The 25,224-nt window shown below is 43.8% G+C and overlaps 1 protein-coding gene across 4 annotated transcripts in view; it reads left to right on the top strand.

Moving 5' to 3' along the window:
* Positions 1-7,854, top strand: part of DEUP1 (deuterosome assembly protein 1) — an 84,273-nt gene extending 76,419 nt beyond the window's left edge. For 3 of the 4 annotated variants that reach the window (XM_050941220.1, XM_050941240.1, XM_050941249.1), the window contains 2 exons: positions 241-532; positions 7,681-7,854. In XM_050941220.1, coding sequence (XP_050797177.1) covers positions 241-532; positions 7,681-7,854 — 466 coding nt within the window. The remainder of the gene's footprint in view (positions 1-240; positions 533-7,680) is intronic. The other variant, XM_050941231.1, reaches the window with a different exon arrangement.
* Positions 7,855-25,224: the final 17,370 nt, after the last annotated feature.

Below are 25,224 nucleotides of genomic sequence, written 5' to 3'. Positions count from 1 at the left end.
CATTGGACTGTATCAGACCAAGGTGGAGAATAAATTTCAGAGATTAATGTCATTCTCTGAAAGTGCCATGCCCACTACTATTTTAAGCTGATTTAAACTTATCCGTCATGGAACTCATACATGAAGCAGTTTGAAAAGCAAAGAGGACAAAATTATATTAACAGAAACCATGGCCTAACCACTATGTTTCATAGTTTAACTGGTCTTCATATTTTGAAAACATTATTTTTATTATTTTAGAACTTTCCAAAATAAAATTGAATGGCAAATCAAACCTATGCAATCTACTATCTATGACCTCTGCAGAAACCAAAATCATATTCTACATGGTCAAGGTGATGATATCAGTACTAAAAGTGGCAGCAGTTTACCATCTCAGAGACTTAGCAGAGATCATGACCAGAAACTAGATGGTAAATCTCCATCACCACCAATGTTATATCCTTCGCACTACAACAGCCCATTTCCTGAAAAGCATAGGTGTGATGTTTTACTGAGCCATGTGTACACTGTGGAAGAAGTCAACCCAGTGGTGAGTAGTTATTTTACTTTAAATACAGAGGTGGCCAAAGTTCAGTCTATAGGCCAAATGTGATTCATGGATTCCTATAATATAGTTTACATTTGCTGTTATGGTATATTTCATGCAGAGCCATACTTCAGTGTTAATGGTGATGGTGGTTATCATCCGCTATTATGAAAATAAGGTATGAAATTCAGGCTTTTAGCAAGTTGCCAATATGGCCTTCAGCTAGGGCACCCTGCTTTAACAACTCTATCACAGTAAATTCATAACGACTCTAATAAGGACCCTAATGTGCTGTTAGAAAAATAAAATTTCTTTAGAAGTAGATTAATGGATTAAATGAAAGCAATCTGTGTACCTGTTATTGTATGTGTAAACTATTGTATCCAAACATGAAGGAGAAAATCCTGAATGTTGTAATCTCTATTTTTCTTAAAGGGAAAGAGTAAAATTATAGCATTCTCAGTCCTCTCCATGTCACTCTTTACAGTAGAGTGTTACCCATTCCCATGGCAACTGGGGGCAGACAACATCTTTGCTGCAAGCCTGAATTTAGGAGTACCTATCAAGAAGAATTGCCCAGAATTCTCGGCCTCTGAACTGCACGTGCTGCAGACTCCAGGGCTCCCTTTGTAGCAGAACTTTTGCAGAGAGAGTGTGTGTGCGTGTGTCTCAATTTCTTCATTGGCTTTAGTTTTTCTGTCCTTTTTTGTCCTTCCATTTTGTTAAATGGAAAAAAAAATATTCTTTTGGCTCTCTGAAGTGGATTTGAAGGACAGCACCTTTCCTCCCTGTCTCCCTTCACAGTAAATGGCAGACAAGGACAACAGGCCAAAGGGAAACTAGCTCCCAGCCAGCACCTGGGTTAGGTCCATGTTCTGACAATTGAGCAGACCATTTGGAAGCTGCTTTCATTGAAACCAGGCCAGTATCTGTGGCATGGGTCATAGAGTAAGTTTTTCAAAACCCATGCAGGCCCCCATACCCCATCCTCCCCTAGTCATAGGGCTCCTATTTCAACAACTTGTAGATGAAGGAGGAAAGCTTCACTGGAGCCTCCTGACTCTTGCAGGAGGGCAAGTTCTCCCCATAGCAACCAGGAGGAAAAATTTCTGCTCCCAGACAGCCTGTAGGCAAGGTCTATGCCAAGGTGCTTGAGAAGACCACAAAGCATGCCCTCTTCCTATAAGCAATTTTACCTGTAAGGCCTCAGCTGCCATGAAAAGTTAGATTAAATGACCCTTGTGATCCTGTCTAATCTTATGGTTCTATACCAGCTCCTGTGACCTTTCTAATACTGATGGGTAATTTGCCTTCAATGGCTCCAGCTCATTAATCATTTTGTGCAGTCAGTCCCTAGTCAGCACTGATCCAGCAGCAGGTAGCATGGGGTGAAGTAATTTAGATCCTCTACTCTGGTAGATAGGCCTTCCTCCTCTCCCCTTCCAATCTACAAGGGTGCCACAGGAGGTCATAAAATGGCCACTATTTTCCTTAAGGAGATATGCAGGATACATGCCTGTAGACTTTCCTTACAATCTCCCAGGAATAGCACTCTCCCCTTCATGGGGCCCCTCCCACCTTTTCCCAGGGATTTTTGACCTAGGGACTGGTGAAGTATCTTAGCATTTAAAAGGACAGCATAAGAACATAAGAATGGTCATACTGGGTCAGACCAAAGGTCCATCTAGCCCAGTATCCTGTCTTCCAAGAATGGCCAATACCAGGTGCCCCAGAGAGAAAGAACAGAACAGGTAATCATCAAGCGATCCATTCCCTGTCACCCATTCCCAGCTTCTGGGAAACAGAGGCTGGGCACACCTTCCCTGTCCATCTTGGCTAATAGCCATTGATGGACCTATGCTCCATGAACTTAGCTAGTTGTTTTTGAACCCTGTTATAGTCTTGGCCTTCACAACATCCTCTGGCAAGAAGTTCCACAGGTTGACTGGGCGTTGGGTGAAAAAATACTTCCTTTTGTTTTAAACCTGCTGCGTATTAATTTCATTTGGTGACCCGGAGTTCTTGTGTTATGATAAGGATTAAACAAACTTCCTTCTTTACTTTCTTCACACCAGTCATGATTTTATTGGCCTCTATCATATCCCCTCCCCCTCATTAGTTGTCTCTTTTCCAAGCTGAAAAGTCCCAGTCTCTCCTCATATGGCAGTTGTTCCATACTCCTAATCATTTTTGTTGCCCTTTTCTGAACCTTTTCCAATTCCAATATATCTTTTTTGAGATGGGGCGACTACATCTGCATGCAGTATTCAAGGTGTGGGCGTACCATGGATTTATATAGAGACAATATGATATTTTCTGTCTTATCTATCCCTGTCTTAATGATTCCCAACATTCTGTTAGCTTTTTTCACTGCCGCTGCACATTGAGTGGATGTTCTCAGAGAATTCTCCACAAGGACTCCAAGATCTCTTTCTTGAGTGGTAACAGCTAATTTAGACCCCATTGTTTTATACGTATAGCTGGGATTATGTTTTCCAATGTGCCTTACTTTGCATTTATCAACATTGAATTTCATCTGCCATTTTGTTGCCCATTCACTCAGTTTGTGAGATCCTTTTGTAGCTCTTCACAGTCTGCCTGGGACTTAACTATCTTGAGTAGTTTTGTATCATCTGCAGTTTTTGCCACCTCACTGTTTACTCCTTTTTCCAGATCATTTATGAATATGTTAAATAGGACTGGGCCCAGTACAGATCCCTGGGAGACACCACTATTTACCTCTCTCTATTCTGAAAACTGACATTTATTCCTACCCTTTGTTTCTATCTTTTAACCAGTTACCAGTCCATGAGAGGACCTTCCCTCTTATCCCATGACAGCTTACTCTGCTTAAGAGCCTTTGGTGAGGGACCTTGTCCAAGGGTTTCTGAAAATCTAAGTACACTATATCCACTAGATCCCTCTTGTCCACATGTTTGTTGACCCCCCCTCAAAGAATTCTAGTAGCTTGGTGAGGCATGATTTCCCTTTACAAAAACCATCTTTACTCTTCGCCAATAAATTATGTTCATCTATGTTTCTGACAATTTTGTTCTTTACTATCATTTCAGCCATTTGCTCGGTACTGAAGTCAGGCTTACCAGCCTGTAATTGCTGGGATCACCTCTGGAGCCCTTTTTAAAAATTGGCGTCACATTAGCTATCCTCCATTCATTTGTTACAGAAGCTGATTTAAATGATAGGTTACAGACTACAGCTAGTAGTTCTGCAATTTCATATTTTGAGTTCCTTCAGAACTCTTGGGTGAATACCATCTGGTCTTCCTGACTTATTACTATTTAGGTTATCAATTTGTTCCAAAACTTCCTCTAATGACACCTCAATCTGGGAAAGTTCCTCAGATTTGTCACCTAAAAGGAATGGCTCAGGTTTGGGAATCTCCCTCACATCCTCAGCTGTGAAGACCAATGCAAAGAATTCATTTAGTTTCTCCACAATGGCTTTATCATCCTTGCGTGCTCCTTTAGCATCTCAATCGTAAGCATAAAGTCTTAAATCCTCTGAGAGAGACTCTCCTCTTTAGATTCTCTAAAGAGGCAAAATCTCTAAAACTGAGGCTTTGAGCAAGATACATCAGACTCTCAACTAAGTTTTCCAGAACTAAGCACAAATGGGTGTTTAGCTTCACAAGTGCTTATTTTCTTAGAAAATGAAACACCAATAAATAAGTTAATAAATAAATAAAAATTGGAAAGGTGATGAAGAGGTGTGTGATTTTTCCTCTGCTGGTTTATAAAGGAGTGAGAATTTCTCAACTGAGACCTACTTATACCTAACGACTACAAATTTTTCATTACTCTGCCTCAAGTTAAGCCTGTTGCATTCTTAGTAAAGGAGATAGTTATACTAATGGAGGGAGTATTCCTGCCAAATACACAGACAGGAAAATAAAATAATTCAAACAAAACTTGTATACAACTGCCTCAGGACTGATAGTGTTGGCTGCAGTCGTTTATTGTGGGAGGTCTATGCTAAACTCAGAGGCCACTGGGACTGTGCACAAAGAAAAACATGACATAAAATTTACTTTAACTACACTCCCTAGCAACTTTTTCAAGAATGATTTTCTATACATTCAAATATATGTTCCCAGGGCAACTATAGAATAGCATTCTAAACTCTGATATCCTTCTAAATGTTTTGTTGGTAAGCTCTTTAGGGAGCACAGAGACAAAGCAGTCACTGATACTTTAAACAAGGGAATAAGGGGTTTTCGAAGTGTGGGCAGATTTCCCCCTTTAATTGTCATCTGGGAATTAATTATCTAAGGAAATTGGTGCTTGAGATGTCCAAGAGACAAGTTTATCCTTTCCCCATGTATGTTAAAATAAACCAACACTATCAGTAAGACCCTTTCTGATAGCAGAAGATAAAAGGTGCAATCGGCTATCTTCTACTCATTGGAACAACAGAACCAGCTTCATGAAGAAACAGATATTTTGGAAAGGGCACAAGATTCTTTGTGGTACAAAGAGAAACAATGACATAGAAATCTCAGGTGTCCCAACAAGTCCACAAGGAGATCAATATTTTAAGTGGAAAAACTGAAATCCATCATTACAGAATTTTCTTCCCCAAACATTAGAATACAAAAACAAATTTCCTGTAGTCCCTGCTGATCAGGGAGAGTCACCCAGAGATACTTTAGTTTCTGCAACACAAAAAGCATTTTCAATACAAAGTACTCACTTTTTGGACTTGTAACTTCTATGCGGTTCACAAATGCCGTATTTCATCCCTCCCTTCAAGAGAAAAGGATACATGTCTGTCTTTCTCTGGACAACCTTCTCATCGTGTTACTCAGACCTCAGCAGCCATCACAAAATACCTTCAGAAACAAAAGTTTGAGCAAACAGGTGGAAGGGCCAATTACAGCACTCACAAAATTCCAGCATTTAACTTATCTTCTATGATAACCTTTATTTCAGAAGAGAGACAGAAGAAAATAAAGTCTGATATTACCAGACCTCTACTAAGAAAAAATCTCTGACAGCTCCTGGGTTTTTTGGTCTCGTGTATACCCAGCACAATTGTTTCTTCACTTCCAGCTATCAATTCCAACAAATAAGTATATAAAAATCTTGGTCCAAATCCAGGACTAGCATCTCATGTTGAATTTATTCTTAATATTATTTAATAGCTACCTGATGTCGGGTCTAGATAACAGATGCCATGTGGACTCTTATGTGGGGGATATGGTTCCAAGATGAGACACGAAGTATAACCTGTTGCATACTGTGGACTTCCAAGCTCACTCCTCCATTTTCAGCAGATGATTCTTCAAAAACATGGTGTTTAACTGCTCAGAAGGCAGAAAACCTTCAGCACAGTTTAGAGAAGTAATTTTGTTTATGTCCTGGATGGAAGCCTTGGCTCTGTTTCTCAGGGCCTTAAACAATGAAGAAAAGTCAGGGTTGGTCAGCTCAGGAAGACACACTTAGAACCAAGTGATGCAGTCTAGCTTTTTGGTGCATCACACACCAGGCTGGAAGCCTGTTGGTGAACCTATTTGCATCCAAGTCCAGTTGGAAAACCAGAAGAGATACTGTGTGAGAAAGGGAAACTCAAAAGCAGAGGCTGTGGTCCCCTTATCTGAGAAGCCACCAAATATTGTTCAGTCTTTTGACTATCCCAAGCAGCCTCTATGGCCTTTCTACTAGTATTCCCATATTAGACATTTGCAAAGTGACAACCTGCTTATCTTATCATACATTTACCTCTCACAATGGACGAGTGGTTCAACAGACTCCGAACCCACCTCCATTTGGAACTGCTTGTGAGTCATCTATAGGGGAATGGACATATGCAATCATTCAAAAAGAAACCAACCAGTTACTAACCTTTCTGTAACTGTTGTTCTTCAATACGTGTTGCATATGTCCATTCCACTGTAGGTGTGTGTGCCTGTTGGGGCATCCTCTTCTGTATCATGCACTGAACATAGGCATGAAAGACAGAGCAACCCCTGACCCCTCCTCAGTTCCTTCATACCAGAAGACTCCAATAGAGAGGGGAAGGAGGATGCTTCATGGAATGGATATGTGCAATCACTGGAAGAAGAAGAAATGGTTTCTGTAACTGTTGTTCTTCAAGATATGCTTTGCATGTGTCTATTCCATGACCCACCCTCTTTCCCCTCTCTACTTGAGTCTTCCAGTAGGAAGGAATTGAGGAGGGTCAGGGGTGGCTCTACGCTTTGTGTGTGCATTGCTTGTACAATATTAGGGTTGGAAGGGACCTCAAGAGGTCATCTAGTCCAACCCCCTGCTCAAAGCAGGACCAATCCCCAAATGGCCCCTTCAAGGAATGAACTCACAATCCTGGGTTTAGCAGCCCAATGCTCAAACCTCTGAGCTATCCATCCCCCCCTGTGCACAAGACAGCAGAGGACACTTATGCTATACTGATGGATACAGCTAAGGAGGAAAACGCTGCAGCAGCTGTGCACTGGAGTACGCACATACCTAAGTGAAATGGACATGTGTGACATCTCAAAGAACAACAGTTACAGAAACAATTTGTAATGGTTTCTTCTGGAGAGTTCTTCCTGAGTAGCAGTCCTAAGTCCAGCTCAGACCAAAGATCTGGTCTGCTTCAGTTGCCATGGAGATGGGGAACATCCCACTGTGAAGACTATGTGACATGGAGGTCCTAGAATAAAAATTCACTGGTAGGAGAAATGAGGTGTAACCCACACCAGGTTGAGGCTAATGTTTTTCTGAGTGTCTTGGTTGCTAGTATTACTGAATTAACATTCTTTTAGGGGACCATCTATCTAACTTCTTAAGATGCAAAAGAAAAAAAAATGGGGAGGGCGTTTTTATTCAATATATCCCATCATTTCACACTCTGTTTGCTAGAGGCTACTCTAAACTACAGCAGGGACCGAAGAAGTGTTCTGTGACTGGCCCAAGGGTCTTGAGGATAGCAGGGGAGCCAAATTGTGACCGGCAGTAGTACATTTAAATATGTAGTGACACACCTAAGGACTAAGTCTAGTAAAAGAAAATGTGCAAAGTTACCAGCTTGTAAAATTTAAGATGAAAATCTTGTTTTATCCTTCAATAATGTAAAATTATTGCTGTACTTTCAATTCTGTACTAACTGTGCCTGCTCTATGTATTGTTCAGCTTCCCCCAGAGATGTCCTTACCTACAACTGCAACAGAAAAGTTCTTTCAAGAAGAAGAGAAACGAGCAAAAGAATTTGAAGAGATTTTAAATTCACACATTGAAGAACTGCAAAGGCATTCTGAAAATACTGTCAAAAAATATGCCAGGCTAAAGCAAAATAGACATATATGAGCCTTTTAGCTTTTTATATGCAGTTTAAAAAAAATAAAGGTATAACCAAATAGTTACTCTTCTGATTCTCAAAACTAAAATCTGCTACCATTTTCTTGAATTTACACAGAAGACAGCTAGTGTCTTGTAATATAAATGGGGAGGAGGGGTTTGCATTCCTATATTAACATGACACATTGCTCTGTTATGGCTTTAGTTACAGCGTATATTTGCAATCTAAGACATATCTAGAAATTAAATATGTATTTTTTTTTGTCTACTTGAATTGTGCGCTCCAGAAACCCATTTGGACCACTGTAAATTAAGTAATGATACATGAAACTTGGATGGGGTAAGGGAGCTATATAATCAATGGAGCTAGCCACTTGAGACTACACCTAGTCTAAGGGGATTCTCTAGCTTGCATAGAACTGGAATAACAGTTTTACACTGTCCTATTCACAGCTTATAGCATCAGAAGCATAGCTGTGCTCTGGTCATGCTTGGCTACAAGGATAGCCGTTTATGTCCATTGCAGCTGAGCCTGCTCGAACCCATGCTTAGCACCAGGCAAGCCCACGGCATGGTCAAGAGTAGGAAAAGAGCAAACATATCTTGAATTCACCATTCCCACCACTGTTTGCATTACTGTGCTAAGCAGAGTTCAGTTGCAACAGAGCATCTTACCCATAATCAGGGCCCTATCAAATTCATGGCCATGAAAAACACATCATGGACCGTGAAATCAGGTCTTTTGTGTGCTTTTACCCTATACTATACAGATTTCACAGGGAAGACCTGCATTTCTCAAATTGGGGATCCTGATCCAAAAGAGGGTTGCAGGGGAGGGGGAGGGAGGGTCACAAGGTTATTTTATGGGGATCACGGTATTGCCACCCTTACTTCTGCACCGCCTTCAGAGCTGGGGGGCTGGAGAGCAGCAGCTGTTGGATGGGAGCCCCGCTCTGAAGGCGGCGTCCCACCAGCAGCAGCAGCGCAGAAGGGTGGTAATACCACACCATACTATCCTTACTTCTGTGCTGCTGCTGGCAGTGGCTCTGCCTTCGGAGCTGGGCAGCTAAAAAATAGTGTCTGTTGGCCATGTGCCCAGCTCTGAAGGCAGCACTGCCGCCAGCAGCAGCGCAGAAGTAAGGGTATCAGTACTGCAACCCCCCTACAATAACTTTGTGACCCCCCCCACACAACTCCTTTTTGGGTCAGGACCCCTACAGTTACAACACTGAAATTTCACATTTAAATAGCTGAAATCATGAAATTTACTATTTTTAAAAATCCTATGACCATGAAACTGACCAAAATGGACTGTGAATTTGGTAGGGCCCTTCCTATAATGGTTTAAAAGTTTTTCATTAATATTTAAATATTTGAAAAAAATATTCTGAAAAGTAAATCTTTCTGTAAAGCAAATATTGGTGTTTAAGTATAATGCTGGTCTATTGTTTTTATCACAGTGTAGAATATGTAAAACCTTTGTCCTCAGACTACCTAGATTGCTGAACATCCCTTTTGTAAAGGTTCTCAGCAGTTACTACTTTTCCAATCCTCAATCCTTCTTCCAACCCAGTGCTCTGCATCTTGAGCAACTGTCTGTTTTACACAACAGTTTCTTTTATTTGCAGTTCATACTAAATTATTTCGCTGCGTAAGTGGAACAGTCAGAAAGTACAGGAGACAGATTAACAATCAACTTTAATAGAATAGTTACAGAAGAACTACAGTACAGCATGTAGTGCATTTTCTATTTGCAATTTCATGGAAAAAGCTGGATAAAAATAATACTGGTGAATCAAATAGGCTGGTTTGTGAGTAACAGAATTATCATTAATATTCAAACCCACACCAAAATGTGAATTGTTTTGGAAGCTATATTTCCAACATAGCAAAACACACTATTTCACACTTAGACAAAATAGCCAGATTTTAAATAATTTGCTCAGTTTTCAATAAAATAGGTAATGATAACGAAGATATAAAAGAACCTTTAACTCAGGCAAATAACTAAAGAAAGCTGGAGAGCAAAGAGTGAACAAAAAGATGATGAAAGAGTATTTGAACAAACTAAATAAAGGTATCAGAGGGGTAGCTGTGTTATTCTGAATCTGTAAAAAGTGACAAAGAGTGCTGTGGCACCTTATAGACTAACAGACGTATTGAAGCATAAGCTTTCGTGAGTGAATACCCACTTTGATGGATGTAAAGTAAATCTTCAGTTTAAAAGACAATGCATCTGGAATTTTTAAAAGAACTATGGTATAAATTTAGGAATCTCTGGAAATAATATTAATAAGTAAGAAGTTGTCCTTGGAGACTAAGACTAATAAATTATAAGTAAGAAGTTGTCCCTGGAGACTAAGAAAGCAAAAATTTGCTTTTAAGAATGACAGAAAGGAAGATACTAGAAAATATTAACATATTAGCCTTGTTTCTTTTCAAAGTAAAATATTCAAACATATAATGAGTCAGTATTGCCCAGCTCCTCAAAGGTACTTAGGTGTTACAACATGCTGTGGAAAACCACCTAATCCCTGCACATTCCAGTGAAATCTTCAGCACCAAGCATGGGGAGAGTTATGTGCCTGAGGCCAGATTCACAATGGTACTTAAGTGCACTTAACTGCCTCTTTAAGTGTCAACATTTAGGCACCATTGACATTCTCAAACCACCACTCAGATGTCACTTGATCTTGTAGCACTGGAACACCTAAATACCTTTGTGAACCCAGCCCACAGGCGCCAACTCCATGGGTGCTCCAGGCTTAACCACAGGAAAAAAAGAGGGGGTGCTCAGCACACACCAACCATAGCTGTTCAGTGGGGTCCACTAATCAGCTGTTGGTCAGCTGGCAAGGAGGTGCTCATGGGAGGGCTGAGAGCTGGGAATGGCGGGGGGTGAGAAGAGGAGAAGTGAGAGCAGGGTCTAGGGGAGAGGGGGCTGAACAAGGGGAGGGGTCAGAGACAGGGCAGAGCCGGGGCAGGAAGAGGCAGAGTGAGGGCAGGGCCTCAGGGTGGAGCAGGGGTGGAGCACCCACCGGGAAAAACAGAAGTTATACCTGTGATCCAGCCCCTAAGAAAGGAATCGTCAGAAGTCAGCAAGCTGAGCAGGGAGCTGCTTGAGCTAACCAGGAGTGAAATGGTGGGGAGGGGGGTGGGGAAAAAAAGAAGGGCTTAGGCATCTAAACTGCTGACCTTTTGTACCTGGCTGATGGGCCAGAGATAGGTATTTCCTTCTGCTGGTGTTCCTCAGCTGCAAACCTTCTCCTGGAGTTAGGTGCCTAAGCCAGGTCAGCCGCTTATGTAGTCCATGGCCTAATAGCTGATACCATCTCTCTCACTGCCTCCTCTTCATGGGCAATACCTCTCTCATGCTTGCCCTGTTTCCCTGCACGCCCTACCTATTGGTGGCCTACATCTGGACCACCTGCTGCAGGGTCTGACAGGTATGTTCCTGCTCTGAGCATGCCTACAGGAGCAACCTCCCCTAGTTGGAGAATCCTGCTTTGGGGCCTCCGGAGCTTTGGCTTGAGTTAGGGCTTTGAGCTGTTTATTAGCTGTGGGCAGCATTAGGGTGTAGGTGGCTTTGTGAATGCCAGCCAGCAGAAACTTAAATGCCTACAAGGTTAGTAGCACCTAAATGGTGGAATTAGGTGCCTAAAGAGGTAGGTAGGCACCCAAATATTTTTGGAGATCTGGGCCTATGTGACTATTTAGAAGAAAACTGTCCAACACATTAGTTTATTAAAAAAATACATCTGGCCAAATTAATAACCTTGTTCGCTGCAATTACTCATTCAACTTTCTTGATGCCATATACCATAGACTCATGGTACACAGTGCACCAAAATGCCATTTGTAACTTCAGGTAGTGCACATAGAAACCAATTTGCTAACCAATGTTTCTTCTTCGAGTGCTTGCTCATATCAATTCCAGCTAGGTGTGTATGCGCACCACATGCACGGATGTCGGAAACTTTTTCCCTAGCAGCTACCCGTCAGGCTAGCTGGGGAGGCCCCTGGAATGGCACCGGCATGGCGCTCTATACAAGATCCCGCCGGCCCGACCCCTCTTCAGCTCCTTCTTACCGCCAGTGACAGTTGTTGGAACAGTGGTCTCTTGGTTATCAAGTGTTCCACTAACCGTTAGCTTTTGCTTATCTAATAGTTACCTTTATTAGTTAATTCTTAATAGTTACCCTAGTGTTAAGTAGTTATTATAGTGTTAAGCTTAGTATAGTAGTTATTGTAATGTTAAGTGTAGCTTTATAGTTGGGGGGGAGTTCCTCCTTTCAACGACTGACCTGCGGGGCTCCAGGGCTTCAAACCCTGCCATTCTTGTGTCAAAGTTAGACTCAGGACACACAGTTTGTCAGACCACTCTGTTTTATTAGCACAGCACTCTGCTAATAACACCCAGATAATGTGAGCACCATGCAAGACACAAACTATCTTATTTATACAGATAAAAGGGCGAGCACTTAACAAGATAACAAAGGAAGCAGAATCTGATAAGTTTGCCTGGGCTAGACATGCATATCTTATTTCCTTACTAACTATTACCGATCTTCTGTTAATGTTTCGCCATTAGCACCATTGTTTATACCTAATGTTTCTTTTCCTGGCACCCGTATTTCAACATTTCTTATTTCTGCTTAAAGGTACATACAACATTTCTTTAATCCATTCTTATTTTTACAATATAATTCATTCTACTTTCACAAGCTCATGTCCATGGGCGATGCCCATGACTCCTGCCTTAGGTGTCTGGGGGAGGCCCATCAGGCTGACAAGTGCAAGATCTGTAAAGCCTTCAAGGCCCGAACTAGAAAAGAGAGGGAAATCCACCTCAAACAACTCCTCATGGAGTCTGCATTGCATCCCTCTCAAGACTCAGGCCCCAGCGCCTCGGTGCACAGTGCTCCTCCAGCAACACTGGCCATGGCACCGCAGAAGATCCTGCACCCGCCTCGGGACCAATGATCCCATAGGCCCCAAAGGCGTCCATCCCAGCACCGCTCCCACACCCGTCGCTTGAAAAAAGCAAGCCTTGGTAGGATCTTCCAATAGGCCCGAAGCGGTCACTGCGACCCTGGTTGAGCAGATTTCAGACCAGGTCTCTAAATCTGACAAGCTGGTTAGGCCTGGCCTGCTCCGGACAGTCCCACACCACAGGGGCTCCTGCAAGTGGAGGAGGTTACACTACCTTCCACTCCAGACACCTTCAAAGCCGCCAGAGGTCTTATCAAAATGACAGCACCGGTGCCCCGGTATCAAGCGCCAGCCCCAGCTTGAGCCCCGGCATTGTTCGGACAGTCTGCCCCTAGACCAGCATCTCCACGCTGCTCTGAGTCCCAGCGTCATTCGGAGTCCCAGCACCATACCACATACCGGTCTGACTTACGACACTGGTCTGACTCGCGGCGCTGGTCCCACAGCCCCGACTCTCGGAGCCGTTCACACTCAAGGTCGCTGTCAGCTGCCATAACATGGTCCCACTCAAGGTCCAGATCGTACTCAGCAACCTTGCGGCACCGCTCAGACCAGCACTGTTCGGGGTACCGATCTCCACACCATTCGTTGCCACAGCTCCAATCTGCAACTCGTCGACGATCCTCTTCACGACACCGCTCCCCAGCGTGGCACTACTCCCCATTGCAGCACCGTGCCCCATCGCGGCACTGCTCTCTATCATGACACCAGTCTCCACTGCAGCACCAGTCCCCAGTGTGGCACAGGCCTCCTTCACACCACCGCTCCCCAACACGGCATTGGCCTGCCTCGTGGCACCACACTTCAACATGGCACCGGTCACGGTTACGGTCGGCATTACAACACCATTCACTGTATGACCCTTGTCTTCCAAGGGACTCGGTGCTCCCCTTGCTGCATTTGTGCACCGCTCCCCCCCTTGGTCGTCACGCTCCCAATCCCTTTCCAGTAGGTCGGGGAGAGCTTCAGGGGCTTCGGACATTCCCCGTTTGGACCCAGAAAGCCTTGGCCACGACCCCTCGCTGTCCCACTGGCAACCCCAGTGGCAATTTTGGACCCTCTGGGCATAACCATCAGGCCCAGGGCGTCCATTCTGTTGCCCGCCCGCTGATACAATCAGGCCCCTTGCCCCCTGAGGCAACCCTCAGCCGCCCTCCTCCAGACTCAGAACAACCTGCAGAGCCAGTCCCTGTGGTAGATGCTACCCCAGACACCCGGGAAAATTTGCCCCCAGAAGACCAAAGGGCTACTTCCAACCCGGCTCTCCTGGTGGCGTCATCCTCATCTTCCCCTGACGAGACTGTGGCTGGCACATCCATGTCTGGCCTGCCCTGATGGACTTCAGGGTCCTCCAAGAACTACTCAGGCGTGTAGCCCTAAATATGAACCTCCAAGCTGAGGAGGTCGTGGAAGAGGAGGATTCTATGGTGGACATTTTAGGCCCATAAGGGCCTTCCAGGGTGGCCCTCCCCATGAATACAACCATACAGACCAATGCCAAAGCACTCTGGCAAACTCCAGCCTCCATCCCCCCCACAGCCAAAGGGGTGGAAAGAAAGTACTCTGTCCCCACCAGGGGATACGAATACCTTTTCACCCACCCTGCCTCTTGTTCACTTGTAGTAGATGTGGTGAACGCAAAAGAGAGACAGGGCCAACAAAGGCCCGGCCCTTAAATCAAAGGACGCCAAACTTTTTGGTGAAAAGTTTACTCTACTGGTGGTCTCTCACTATGGATTGCAAACCATCGTGCGATCCTCAGTAGGTGCAACTTCAATTCATGGTCTGCAGTCCTAAAATTCCAAGAACTCCTTCCAGCAGAGGCTCGTACGGAATTGGGGGCCATTGCCGAGGAGGGCAAGTTGGTAGCTCGCAACTCCCTTCAGGGCTCCCTTGATGCTGCGGACGCGGCAGCATGCACCCTAGCATCCGGCATCGCCATGCACCAAAATGCCTGGCTCCAGTCATTGGGTCTTCTGCCTGAGGTGCAACATACCATACGGGATCTCCCCTTTGACAGTCAGGGCCTATTCGCGGAGCAAACTGACTCCCGTCTTCATACCCTGAAAGACACAAGAAAAACTATTAAGTCCTTGGGCATGCATACCCCGGCTACCCAAAGAAAGCTGTTCAAATCCCAGCCCACCCAACAGCACCCCTTCTCGCCTAGACCCAGGCAGGACTTCTCCCGTAGGAGAAGCAGGTACCCTCGGCATAGACCGTCATGTCCTCCCCCTGTGCAGGGTCAAGGGCAATCTAAGCCACCACCAGGCCTCAAGCGCCCATTTTGAAGGTACGCTACACCTTCAAGGTAAACTTTAAAGCCTATTTGCTCTCCGTTCCCCAGAGGCGAGGACCAGAGAGCGGTAAGAGAATGCACTTTGGTCATTGTGAATAGGTGAGGTCACTCTGGTCTATTTGATGACATTTATAAATGAAGGGAGTGGCAAAGGGGTTGTGTACAGATATCTGAACCAACAAACTATGCAGGGGCATATTTTAAAAATCAATACACATTTTATACTTTTATTAAGTATGTAAAAAAAGGTGAAAACTCAACCATGATCAGATTGATTGGGAGGTGCAATCTAAAAATTGCTGGGTGATGGGGCACCTAAAATACTTTGTGCTCTAACTGCCACATTTTAGGAAAGTTAGTGGAAAAACTAGGAAAATTTATGGTGACCAGCAAATACAATGAGGATTGAGATATAATATATGTGATGACCAACTGCAGGAGCTAAATTTGTCAAGAAAAGAATCCTCAAAATGGGACATGAATCAGAGGCTATATAAACTTGCAAGTAAGAATATAAATTAAAACGTTTTAATAAATTACAATTTAAAATAATTATGAATTATTATTCATAAATTCATTCAGAAGTTGCTAGGACAAGGTGCAGTGACCTGATGCTAAAGTTTACAAAAACTTGAGTATGAGCAATTGGGCAATGGAGCAGATATCTAAGCAGCAACACTGTTTTTAACATTTTTCAAAGGCCTCCCAAAAATATTTGTAGCACCCCTATTGAACGGCTCATTTTAAATAAAAAGTTGCCATCTTTCTTTGCATCAGGAGAAATGAAGATCAGTTGTGTATAATTGCCAACCTGTTTTATCACGGGATAATTTTGAAATAGATGGTGGCCTAGGGGCTGCTAGCATATCCTATCCATTTTTTCCCAAGACTTACATTGGAAGTGAGATCTGTCAGTGAAATAACAATAAAGGAGCATAAATATATTAAAATCACTCACCTGACAGTTGGGTAGGTATTTTCTTCTTTCCTTCTCTTTGGCCTCCTCTTTTTCTTACCTTCCATTTCCCACTCATCCTGTCTATGTCCAACCCAATTTTCTCATTTGTGTTTTCTCTTATTTATTATTCTGTCCCACCTCATCCCTAGGGCTATTGGTGGGGCTATTCAACACACACACAGTCACCTACAAGTCAGTTCAGGGGCTTCCAAAAACCTTGGTAATCCACAAAGTTTGTGGGTTCCAAAGGTCAGCCATTCACAGCCATGTTGAGAACTAGGAAAAAACCCTAGTGATGGGCTCGCAATGTGAAAGTTAGCTTTGCAGCAAAATGAAATTCATCTCTCATTTAAATGAGACGGGTCTTTTATTTAGAGAGTCCTAAAGAGCATGGTGTCAAGTATCAGAGGGGTAGCCGTGTTAGTCTGGATCTGTAAAAGCAGCAAAGAATCCTGTGGCACCTTATAGACTGACAGACGTTTTGGAGCATGAGCTTTCGTGGGTGAATACCCACTTCCTCAGATGCATGTAATGGAAATTTCCAGGGGCAGGTATATATATGCTAGCAAGCAAGCTAGAGATAACGAGGTCAGTTCAATCAGGGAGGATGAGGCCCTGTTCTAGCGGTTGAGGTGTGAAAACCAAGAGAGGAGAAACTAGTTCTGGCTTGCCAATTACAGAACCAGTTTCTCCTCTCTTGGTTTTCACACCTCAACCGCTAGAACAGGGCCTCATCCTCCCTGATTGAACTGACCTCGTTATCTCTAGCTTGCTTGCTAGCATATATATACTGCCCCTGGAAATTTCCATTACATGCATCTGAGGAAGTGGGTATTCACCCACAAAAGCTCATGCTCCAAAACGTCTGTTAGTCTATAAGGTGCCACAGGATTCTTTGCTGCTTCTAAAGAGCATGTGGCCCAAAGGCCAGCTCTGTAAAGTGACAGGATTAACCTGTCTTGTGCACTAAGCCAAAGCTAGCAGTGTCGGGCCCCCACATTCCATTCCACTCTAAGGGCAGGAAGTAAAAACAGCTTGCTCCTACAAGTCCCACCATGGATGCTACCAGTCATACTAGATCTGAACCTGACTAACAGGCAAAACTTGTAATGAATGCAAGAACAAGTCAGACACTATGTCTCAATGATCAGGGAGTGGCTACCAGGGGCAGCTCCAGGCACCAGCGCAGCAAGCACATGCCTGGGGTGGCAAGCTGGGGGGCGGGGGAGCTGCCAGTCGTCATGCCCGGGCAAAACTGGAGGTTTCCACACAAAATGTCATCATCCTCTATTGGGCATAAAGTGGAACAACTTCATTCATGACGCAGATGTTTACGGTCACTCTGGTCTATACTGGGGTCATTTTCCACTGCTGGCGTCTTACACTTTTCGGACATGTCACCAGAATGCCTCAAGACGTTCTGACAAACGCCATTCTCTGGGTGGCTTGTAACATCCAGGATAAAATTCCACCAACAGAGAGGTGGAGACGGCCCAGGGGAAGACCCCCTATTACATGGGTGCATCAAGTCTGTTCCAACATTGAACTTTCGGCCTATCAAGCCTTTGCGGCCTTGCACAGGAACATACCAAATGGCCACCGATCACTACGGCTGACTCTTCGGCTAAGTGATGAAGATAAAGAAGTATCTGAGGATCCTGTGGGCAGTACCAGACCTAGAAGTCAGTGATTCCGAGACCATCGACTAAGCAGGAAACCAAGATCTCTTTGGAACAGTCTCCTTATGAGGTGAGTCAGAGCCTCTCTTCCTGGGGCCTTTACAGCTCTCTGAGGTAGTTCCCCTTCTTGGAGAAGTGATGTACCAAAGTCAAAGGGGCACTAGCTCTGCCTGGACCAGGGTTGCCTTAGGAGTGGGCAAGTTGGGTCCCTGCCCAGGGTGCAGTATTCAAGAGGACACCGTGCTGGTAGTTCCAACCCACCTCATCTGCTGATGGCCAGCAGGGCTTAGAGGCAGCCAGGCAGCATCTGGAGTGAAGGAAGAGATTGAGCTGTGGGGGAAGGGAGTTGGAATAGCCAGGTAACTCCTCCGAAGTGGGGGTGCCCCTCTCCCTCTACTGCCCTGCTGTCTGCAGCTGCCGTTTTCCTGTTCTCCTTCCTCCCCCAGCGTATGGAGTCACCCTGGGCCAAACTTTGACCTGGAGTCTGCCTCATGTGCTGTCACCCGCAACCTGTGTACCCGATCTCTGCTGAGCTGGGGTGGCGGTCAAGGAGAGCATGTCTTTGCTGATGCCTCTGGGTGCAGACGGGGAGCTGCTGGAACTGCTGTTCAGGCTCCTGAATGCTCTTTTCAAAGAGACAGCGTTCTGACACAATCACTTAGGCACACATACGCTCCCCCCAACACACACACACACTCATGCACACACTACCCCCAGCACACATTCACCCTCTCTCTCACACTCTCAAAATACACATTCATCCTCTCTCACACACATATGCATACTTTCTCCCAACACACACACACTCACACACCCCAACACACACACACACACCATCTCTCACACAACCAACACACACACACCCCCTCTCACACACACCCCAACACACACATACACACTCACACCCCAACACACACACACCCCATCTCTCACACAACCAACACACACACACACACTTACACACCCCAACACACACACACCATCTCACACAACCAACACACACACACACACACACTCCCCCTCTCAGACACACCCCCAACACACACACCCAGCACACACACACACTGCCCCTCTCACACACACCTCCCAAAACTCCGAGCTGGGTGTCAGGCTAGCACCAGCTGCTCAGCCAGTGTTTAATTTGTTCCAGGGCTGAGCCCTGCACCTCTTTCAATACAAATTAAGCACTATGGGAGTCAGTGGGGCCTGGAGGGGAGTTGTCAGTGCCAGGGACGATGGAGGGGAGTTGTCAGGGCCAGGGATGATGGGGGGTGTCTGCCAGGACAGAGGTGCCAAAATACAATTTCACCCAGGGCACCATTTTCACTAAGGCAGGCGCTGCTGGAGACCAGTGTACAGAGGCAGTCTCCGGGCCTGGCTCCAATCCAGAACGAAGGGAGTGCTTCATCATAAGAATTCTCAGCTTGATCTCCTGGTTCTTCCTGGCCCTAGATTTCAGACCTAAATAGAAGTTACACTTCTGTGGGATGTGTAATTCCCCTAGGCAGTGGAGACACCTGGAGTGGCCATTGCCAGCTGGGATAGTCTCCCAGCAAGCGATGTAATGTTTTAATCTCCCGGCATGATCTCCCGAAGAAGGCAAGTCTTCCCAATGGGGGGGGGGGGGGGAGTAGGGAGAAGGCTCTCCTCTCGCTAAAAACTAAACTAACAACTTAATAAGCTGAACTAACAGTAAGAAAAAGATTCTAAGAAGATGAGGCATGCTAAAAGCAGGTCTATCTCAGGTGAAGGTGGTTGATAAGGAATTGATGGCAGTTCACCCACAGCACAGGACACAAGGATATGTACAGTGCATGTGTGGGCTGAAAGGACACAGCTAATGAAAATCTCTAATCGCATGAGCACCTGAAGTGGATCACCCATAGGGACACTACTTGAAGAACCTGACTTATGAGGAAAGGTTAAAAAAGCGATTGAATGTTTAATCTTGAGAAAAGACGACTGAGGGGAGAACCTGAAAACAGGCTTCAAATATGGTAACTGCTGTTATAAAAAAAAAAGACAGGAACAATTGTTCTCCATGACCACTGAAGATAGGACCATGAGTAATGGGCTTAGTCTGCAGCAAGGGAGATACAAATTAAAACTTTCTAACTATAAGAATAGTTAAGCTTTGGAATAGACTTCCAAGGGAGGTTGTAGAATCCCCATTATTGGAGGTTTTGAAGAACAGGTTAGACAATCACCTTCCAGGGAAGGTCTAGGTTTATTTGGTCCTGCTTCAGCTCAGGGGGCTGGACTTGATGACCTCTTGAGGTACCTTCCAGGCCAGCCCTACATGTTTATGATTATATGCAGTAACAGGTAAATACCCATTGGTTCTGACCCAGCAAAGATTTAAGCCCGTTTAAGTGTATGCATGAGTAGCCCCACTGATTTAAATGTAACTACTCACCTATACAAAGTTAAAGCACATGCCTGAGGGTCGAATTTTCAAAAATGTCTTAAGTGAATTAGGCACATAGATCCCTAAATACCTCTGAGAATCTGGGCCTATCTACCCCTTTAGACACCTAATCCACCATTTAGGTACCACTGGTACTTTCAAAACCAATGCTCAGCCACCACCTAACCCTGTGAGTGCCTAAGTCCCTAGGGTGCCTAAGTTTCCACTGACCTAAACCCGGATGCTGACCCATGCATAATGAGCAGCTCAGAGCCCTTGCTCAAGCTGAAGCCCCAGAGGCCCCAAAGCTGGATTCAAGAAGCAAGCAGGGGATGCCCTATCTCATCAGCAGAGCCTGGTCCTGTAGGTATGGAGCTTAACACTTGATACCTGTCAGACTCAAGCAGAAAGGCTGGCTGCAGGCCAGCAATAGGTGGGAGAGAAGCACAGAACCCACACTGATGATGGGGGGCACAGGAACTCATAAGGCCAGTGGGAAAGAAGTATCAAGCAGGAAGACAGTTTCAGCTGGTTGGGCCAGGGCCAGCTGAGATGCCCAGCTCTGGACCATCAGCCAGGTGTGCCAGGTCAGCAACTTGGGTACCTAAGTCACTTTTCTCAGCATTTCACTCCTGTAGAATTTAGGTGGCCTCTCATTCAGCTTGTTAGCTTCTATGGGGTCCTTTTTTAGGCACCTCTCTCTTCTGCATTGTAGGGTGGGAACCTGGATGCCTAGCCCAGGGTTGAGGATTCCCCTGGGCAGCAAGCCACTTCAAAGTTAGGCATTGCAATGCTGAACAGAGCAATGCCTAGGTATCTTTGAGGGGCAGCGCCCCAAGCACTTAAGTACCATTGACTTGCATTTTATCTGCCTAGAGGCACTCAGATACTACAGTAATGAACAAAGAAGAACCAAAATAGGTAAAGACAATGACTTTATTGTACTTATCGCTGAACTGACACAGACAGTCAGCATTATTTCCAGGTGCAGTGAGGCCTTTAAACACCCTCCAGAACTTTACTGTTTGAATTGCAGAAACTTCAGTCAAGTCTCTAGAAGAGGCTGAACAGCTCAGATGGACCTGGCCAATGTCCCAAATGTTACATGCTTTAGGAGTCTTCAGGGTATCATATTTGCATTCAGGTAAAATAAAATTAATGTAAAAAAATTAACAGTAAGGGAAAATGCATTTAGAATTGAGAGAGACACTCAACTTTAAGAGGCCCAAGGTATTTTTCTCAAATCAATTGGTAAATTTCATGTAATTTTTCAAGACTTTCCTATAAATATTCCACACAAAACTCAAGCTTAATCAGAGAGACAGTCAGAGAATCAGGGCTGTGATTGCAATCTCCTTGGGCCATCTGTATATGTGATCTCTGCAGATGCAGCATACTCAGCTCTCGGGTGAAACAAAGGATGTTCCCTGCACTGCTCCCAATTCTGGGGTGGTTGTGTGGCTCTTCTTTACTGGTCATGGTGAGATCTATGATGAACCTTTGTGCATGAGGGAAAAGGCTGCACAACATCTTTGAGAGAATGAACTAGGGGGACTGGACTAGATGACCTCTCGAGGTCCCTTCCAGTTGTATGATTCTAAGCAGGATCGATTCCTCCTCTGCCAAGAGATTATTGGAAAGTATTTTTTTAAATGTAACTCAGGGTTATTCTATCACTCACTGCTTACACCCTGTAAACAACCAATTTGGTGTTGGGGAAGGAAAAATAATTTGAAACTTACATAGAAGATAAAGACTAAGTTAAAAAAAATGAAATAACTTTTGTTTGCAGTGTTGTTCTGGCCTCTCAGTCCAAGAATGTTAGAGAGACAAGGTGAGTGAGGTAATGGCTTTTATTGGACCAACTTCTGTTGCTGAAAGCCACAAGCTTTTGAGTTTACACAGAAGAGCCCTGTGTAAGCTTGTCTCTCTCACCAATAAAATATTGGTCCAATAAAAGACATTACCTCACCCACCTTGTCTCTCATGAAACAACAGGTCGTTCATTACAATGGTTTAACTATTAATTGCTATTTCATAAGTATGATTTGCAAGCCAACCTCAGGCTGGAGAGCTGTAAAAATACTGAGCCTAGTTTGGAAGATCATATATACATTGTACAACAGTTTAACTTCACTGATTGCAGTGCAATTACTCCTGATCTACACTAGAGCAGTATTGCCACCTTCAAACATTCAGTGAGATCAGCTTAAATATCACAAGATTTAAAAATAAACACTTTTTTTTTTTTAAATTTACCTTCTGGCTTTTGAACCTTCAGGCTTCATGTTTTCAAGCTTTTCTCTGCGCTGTGAAGGCTACAAAGTTACTTTTTTTTTTTAAAGTAAAAGCTGACATTCTCTCTTGTAATCACATGGCTCCAGAACCTGGTGTCTTAAATAAAACACCACATAATGTGGGAGTTGGCAGTATTGCTAGTGGGGAGTCTACATGAGCTACATTCTATACAGAATATGGCCCTAGATCCTGCAATTTATTGTGCATAGGCAGACGGCAGCACCTGCAAGGCGCTTATCTGATCCAGTGTAGTTCCTCATGAAAGCAACAACATGCCAAAATGCAAAAAAAATCACAGGATCAGGGCTGGCACAAATTTGAAGAGCATTCTGTGTTTGAGCTTCTCTTTCAGTAGATCCCCGGTCTGCATAGACATTTTTTGTCCATGCGCCATAGTACATATTATTCCTTTTTTTTAAATGAAGGCCAATTTCATATTTCCACTATTAACTTTACCAAAAATAATTTTCAAAGTGAAAATTTAAAGAAGCAAGCATGCTCCTATTGGGTGATTGAACCAGAAGACTGAAGATCAAGTGCTCTAGCCTCTAAAAACTGTGTAGTTTTACCCTCAAAACCCCTTGCAGTGTCAGTTGTCTTGTACGCTCTGGTGACAGGGATTAAAATCTTGTTTGAGAAATAGCCACTTACACCATTCTGTGAGTATTTGACATAACTCCTTTATTTTCTTTGCACTTCAAAGCCATTTATAAAAACTCCATTAAAACCTTGATCTTTAAGTATTTTACTTATATTTGATTTATGCTTTGAAAATTTGCTCCTAATAAATTGCTCCATAACTTGATTTATCAGATGGGAACGCCAGGTTTATAATGACTTCACCTGATAATGAGCCCTCTTGGAAACCATATCACAAGACATTGTTGCAGAAATACCTCAGCATGATTTCCTTGTAAAATGCTTGTAATCAATCATTCAATTTTGCCACAGGCCACTATATGCTGGGAGACAGTTTGAAATCTTATTTCTAAAATACTTGTGAAGTCTAATGACACTTGGGATAATACATAGTTAAAAAATCATAGATACAATTAAACCTTTGTCTGGCACGTTCAGAATAGTTGACATTTGACCAACTGCCATTAGTTTAGTTCCTGATGCTTAAGTGTCAGTGATTTATGTCAATTTTAAAACATGATAAAGAAAATATATTTTTCTAATGCATATTCCCATATGCTGTAATTAAAAGATCTCAGTAAAAGATGCCAAAGTTGAGGTGCAAAATGTGATCTCCACAACATAAAAATATTGACAGGTCTATAATCATTTTTAAAAGATTTTTTTTTAAAAAGTTTCAAATTAAGGCCATTAATTTATTCTATGTTATTTTGCATAACACCTCAATAAGTGAAGTGTTATATTTTACTCCTGGAGGTAGCAGTCTTTAAAATTGCATGTTCCAGTGCACTGGAAATACTGTACTGGATATTAGAATATCAATTTGAATAAACATTTTGATCCATATAGTTGATTATTTTGATTACAGTAGCACTCCGAATACATTAGGTGTGACACACTGTCCTTGTCCTAAAGAGCTCAATATCAACGAAGATAAGTGACAAATGAAAAAAATGAGAGAAGACACGATCAATGAGGGTCATTATTAATTATTTGTGAGTTATGGTAGAAACAAGTCTTGATCGATTTTAAAGGAATAGCATAGTGACTTTGTGAACTAGTTCAGAGGCAGCCTTCCAGGTCGATAGTGCTTCTCAGGATGGCAAGGAACACACAACAGACTGACCAAAAGAATCCCTTTTTTGAACTCAGAGGGAAAACTTATGGGATTTAATATAGAGGACACACAAAGAGCAACCCTGGATAGACAAGGATGGCAGAGCCTTATCTGTGCCCTAAGCAATATCTGACAGGACAGGAAGGATTCAGATTCAAGGCTGGTCTCTAACTAAATGCAATTTTACTTACACTTGAACAGGCAGACGAAGGACACTGCAGAATTTACATGTAGGTTGTGTGGTGGTTTGTTAGCTTCCTCAGCCACAAATTTTAATTCATTCTTATTTAAGGTAACCAACTTTTATCCAGTGAGGACAACGTACAACACAGAACCATGGCTGTCCCTAATAAAAAAGTAATTCTTCGTCACAGGAAAGTAGAGGAAGACAAACATTATGCGAAAAGCCATGAGAACTACAGTAACAATTGAGAAGGGGAGCATCAGAGATTGACCAACTCCAGCACAGATGTCATTTAGCTTGATCTCTAACCACACGAGGGCATTTCCTCAATATAAGAGGTCCAGATGATTTTTCAAGAACAGGAGACGCTTTGAGCCACAAGTGATAGTACAGTGCAACCTCAAAGATACGAACACCAGAGTTACAGACTGGCCTCTCAACCGGACACCATGTGGAACCAGAAGTAAGCAATCAGGCAGTAGCAGAGACAAAAAAATCCCTCAAAAACAAAACCCAAAAAAACCGTGCCTGTATTGCATCCTAAAGGTAGGCACATCTAGGCTGCCTGTTCCCACCCCCCTAATCACCACACAGGGGGCAGCCACTTACAGATAGGTGAATTTCACAGGCACAGCTATGGAGGAGCAGCTCAGTTTTAAAGGTCCATAGCCTTCACCACGTGCCGATGCCATGGTGCCTCACTCATCAGTCTTGCAGTCAGGGGGCTAGAACCAGCTGCCTGTCCCCACCCCCACTTGCTGGGCAGCCACTTACAGGCAGGATATGAACACCCTGAAGTTTGCAGG

Source organism: Gopherus flavomarginatus, chromosome 1 (genome assembly GCF_025201925.1).
Source record: "Gopherus flavomarginatus isolate rGopFla2 chromosome 1, rGopFla2.mat.asm, whole genome shotgun sequence".
Taxonomy (NCBI): Eukaryota; Metazoa; Chordata; order Testudines; family Testudinidae; genus Gopherus; species Gopherus flavomarginatus.
This window is presented reverse-complemented; position numbering and strand designations above follow the sequence as displayed.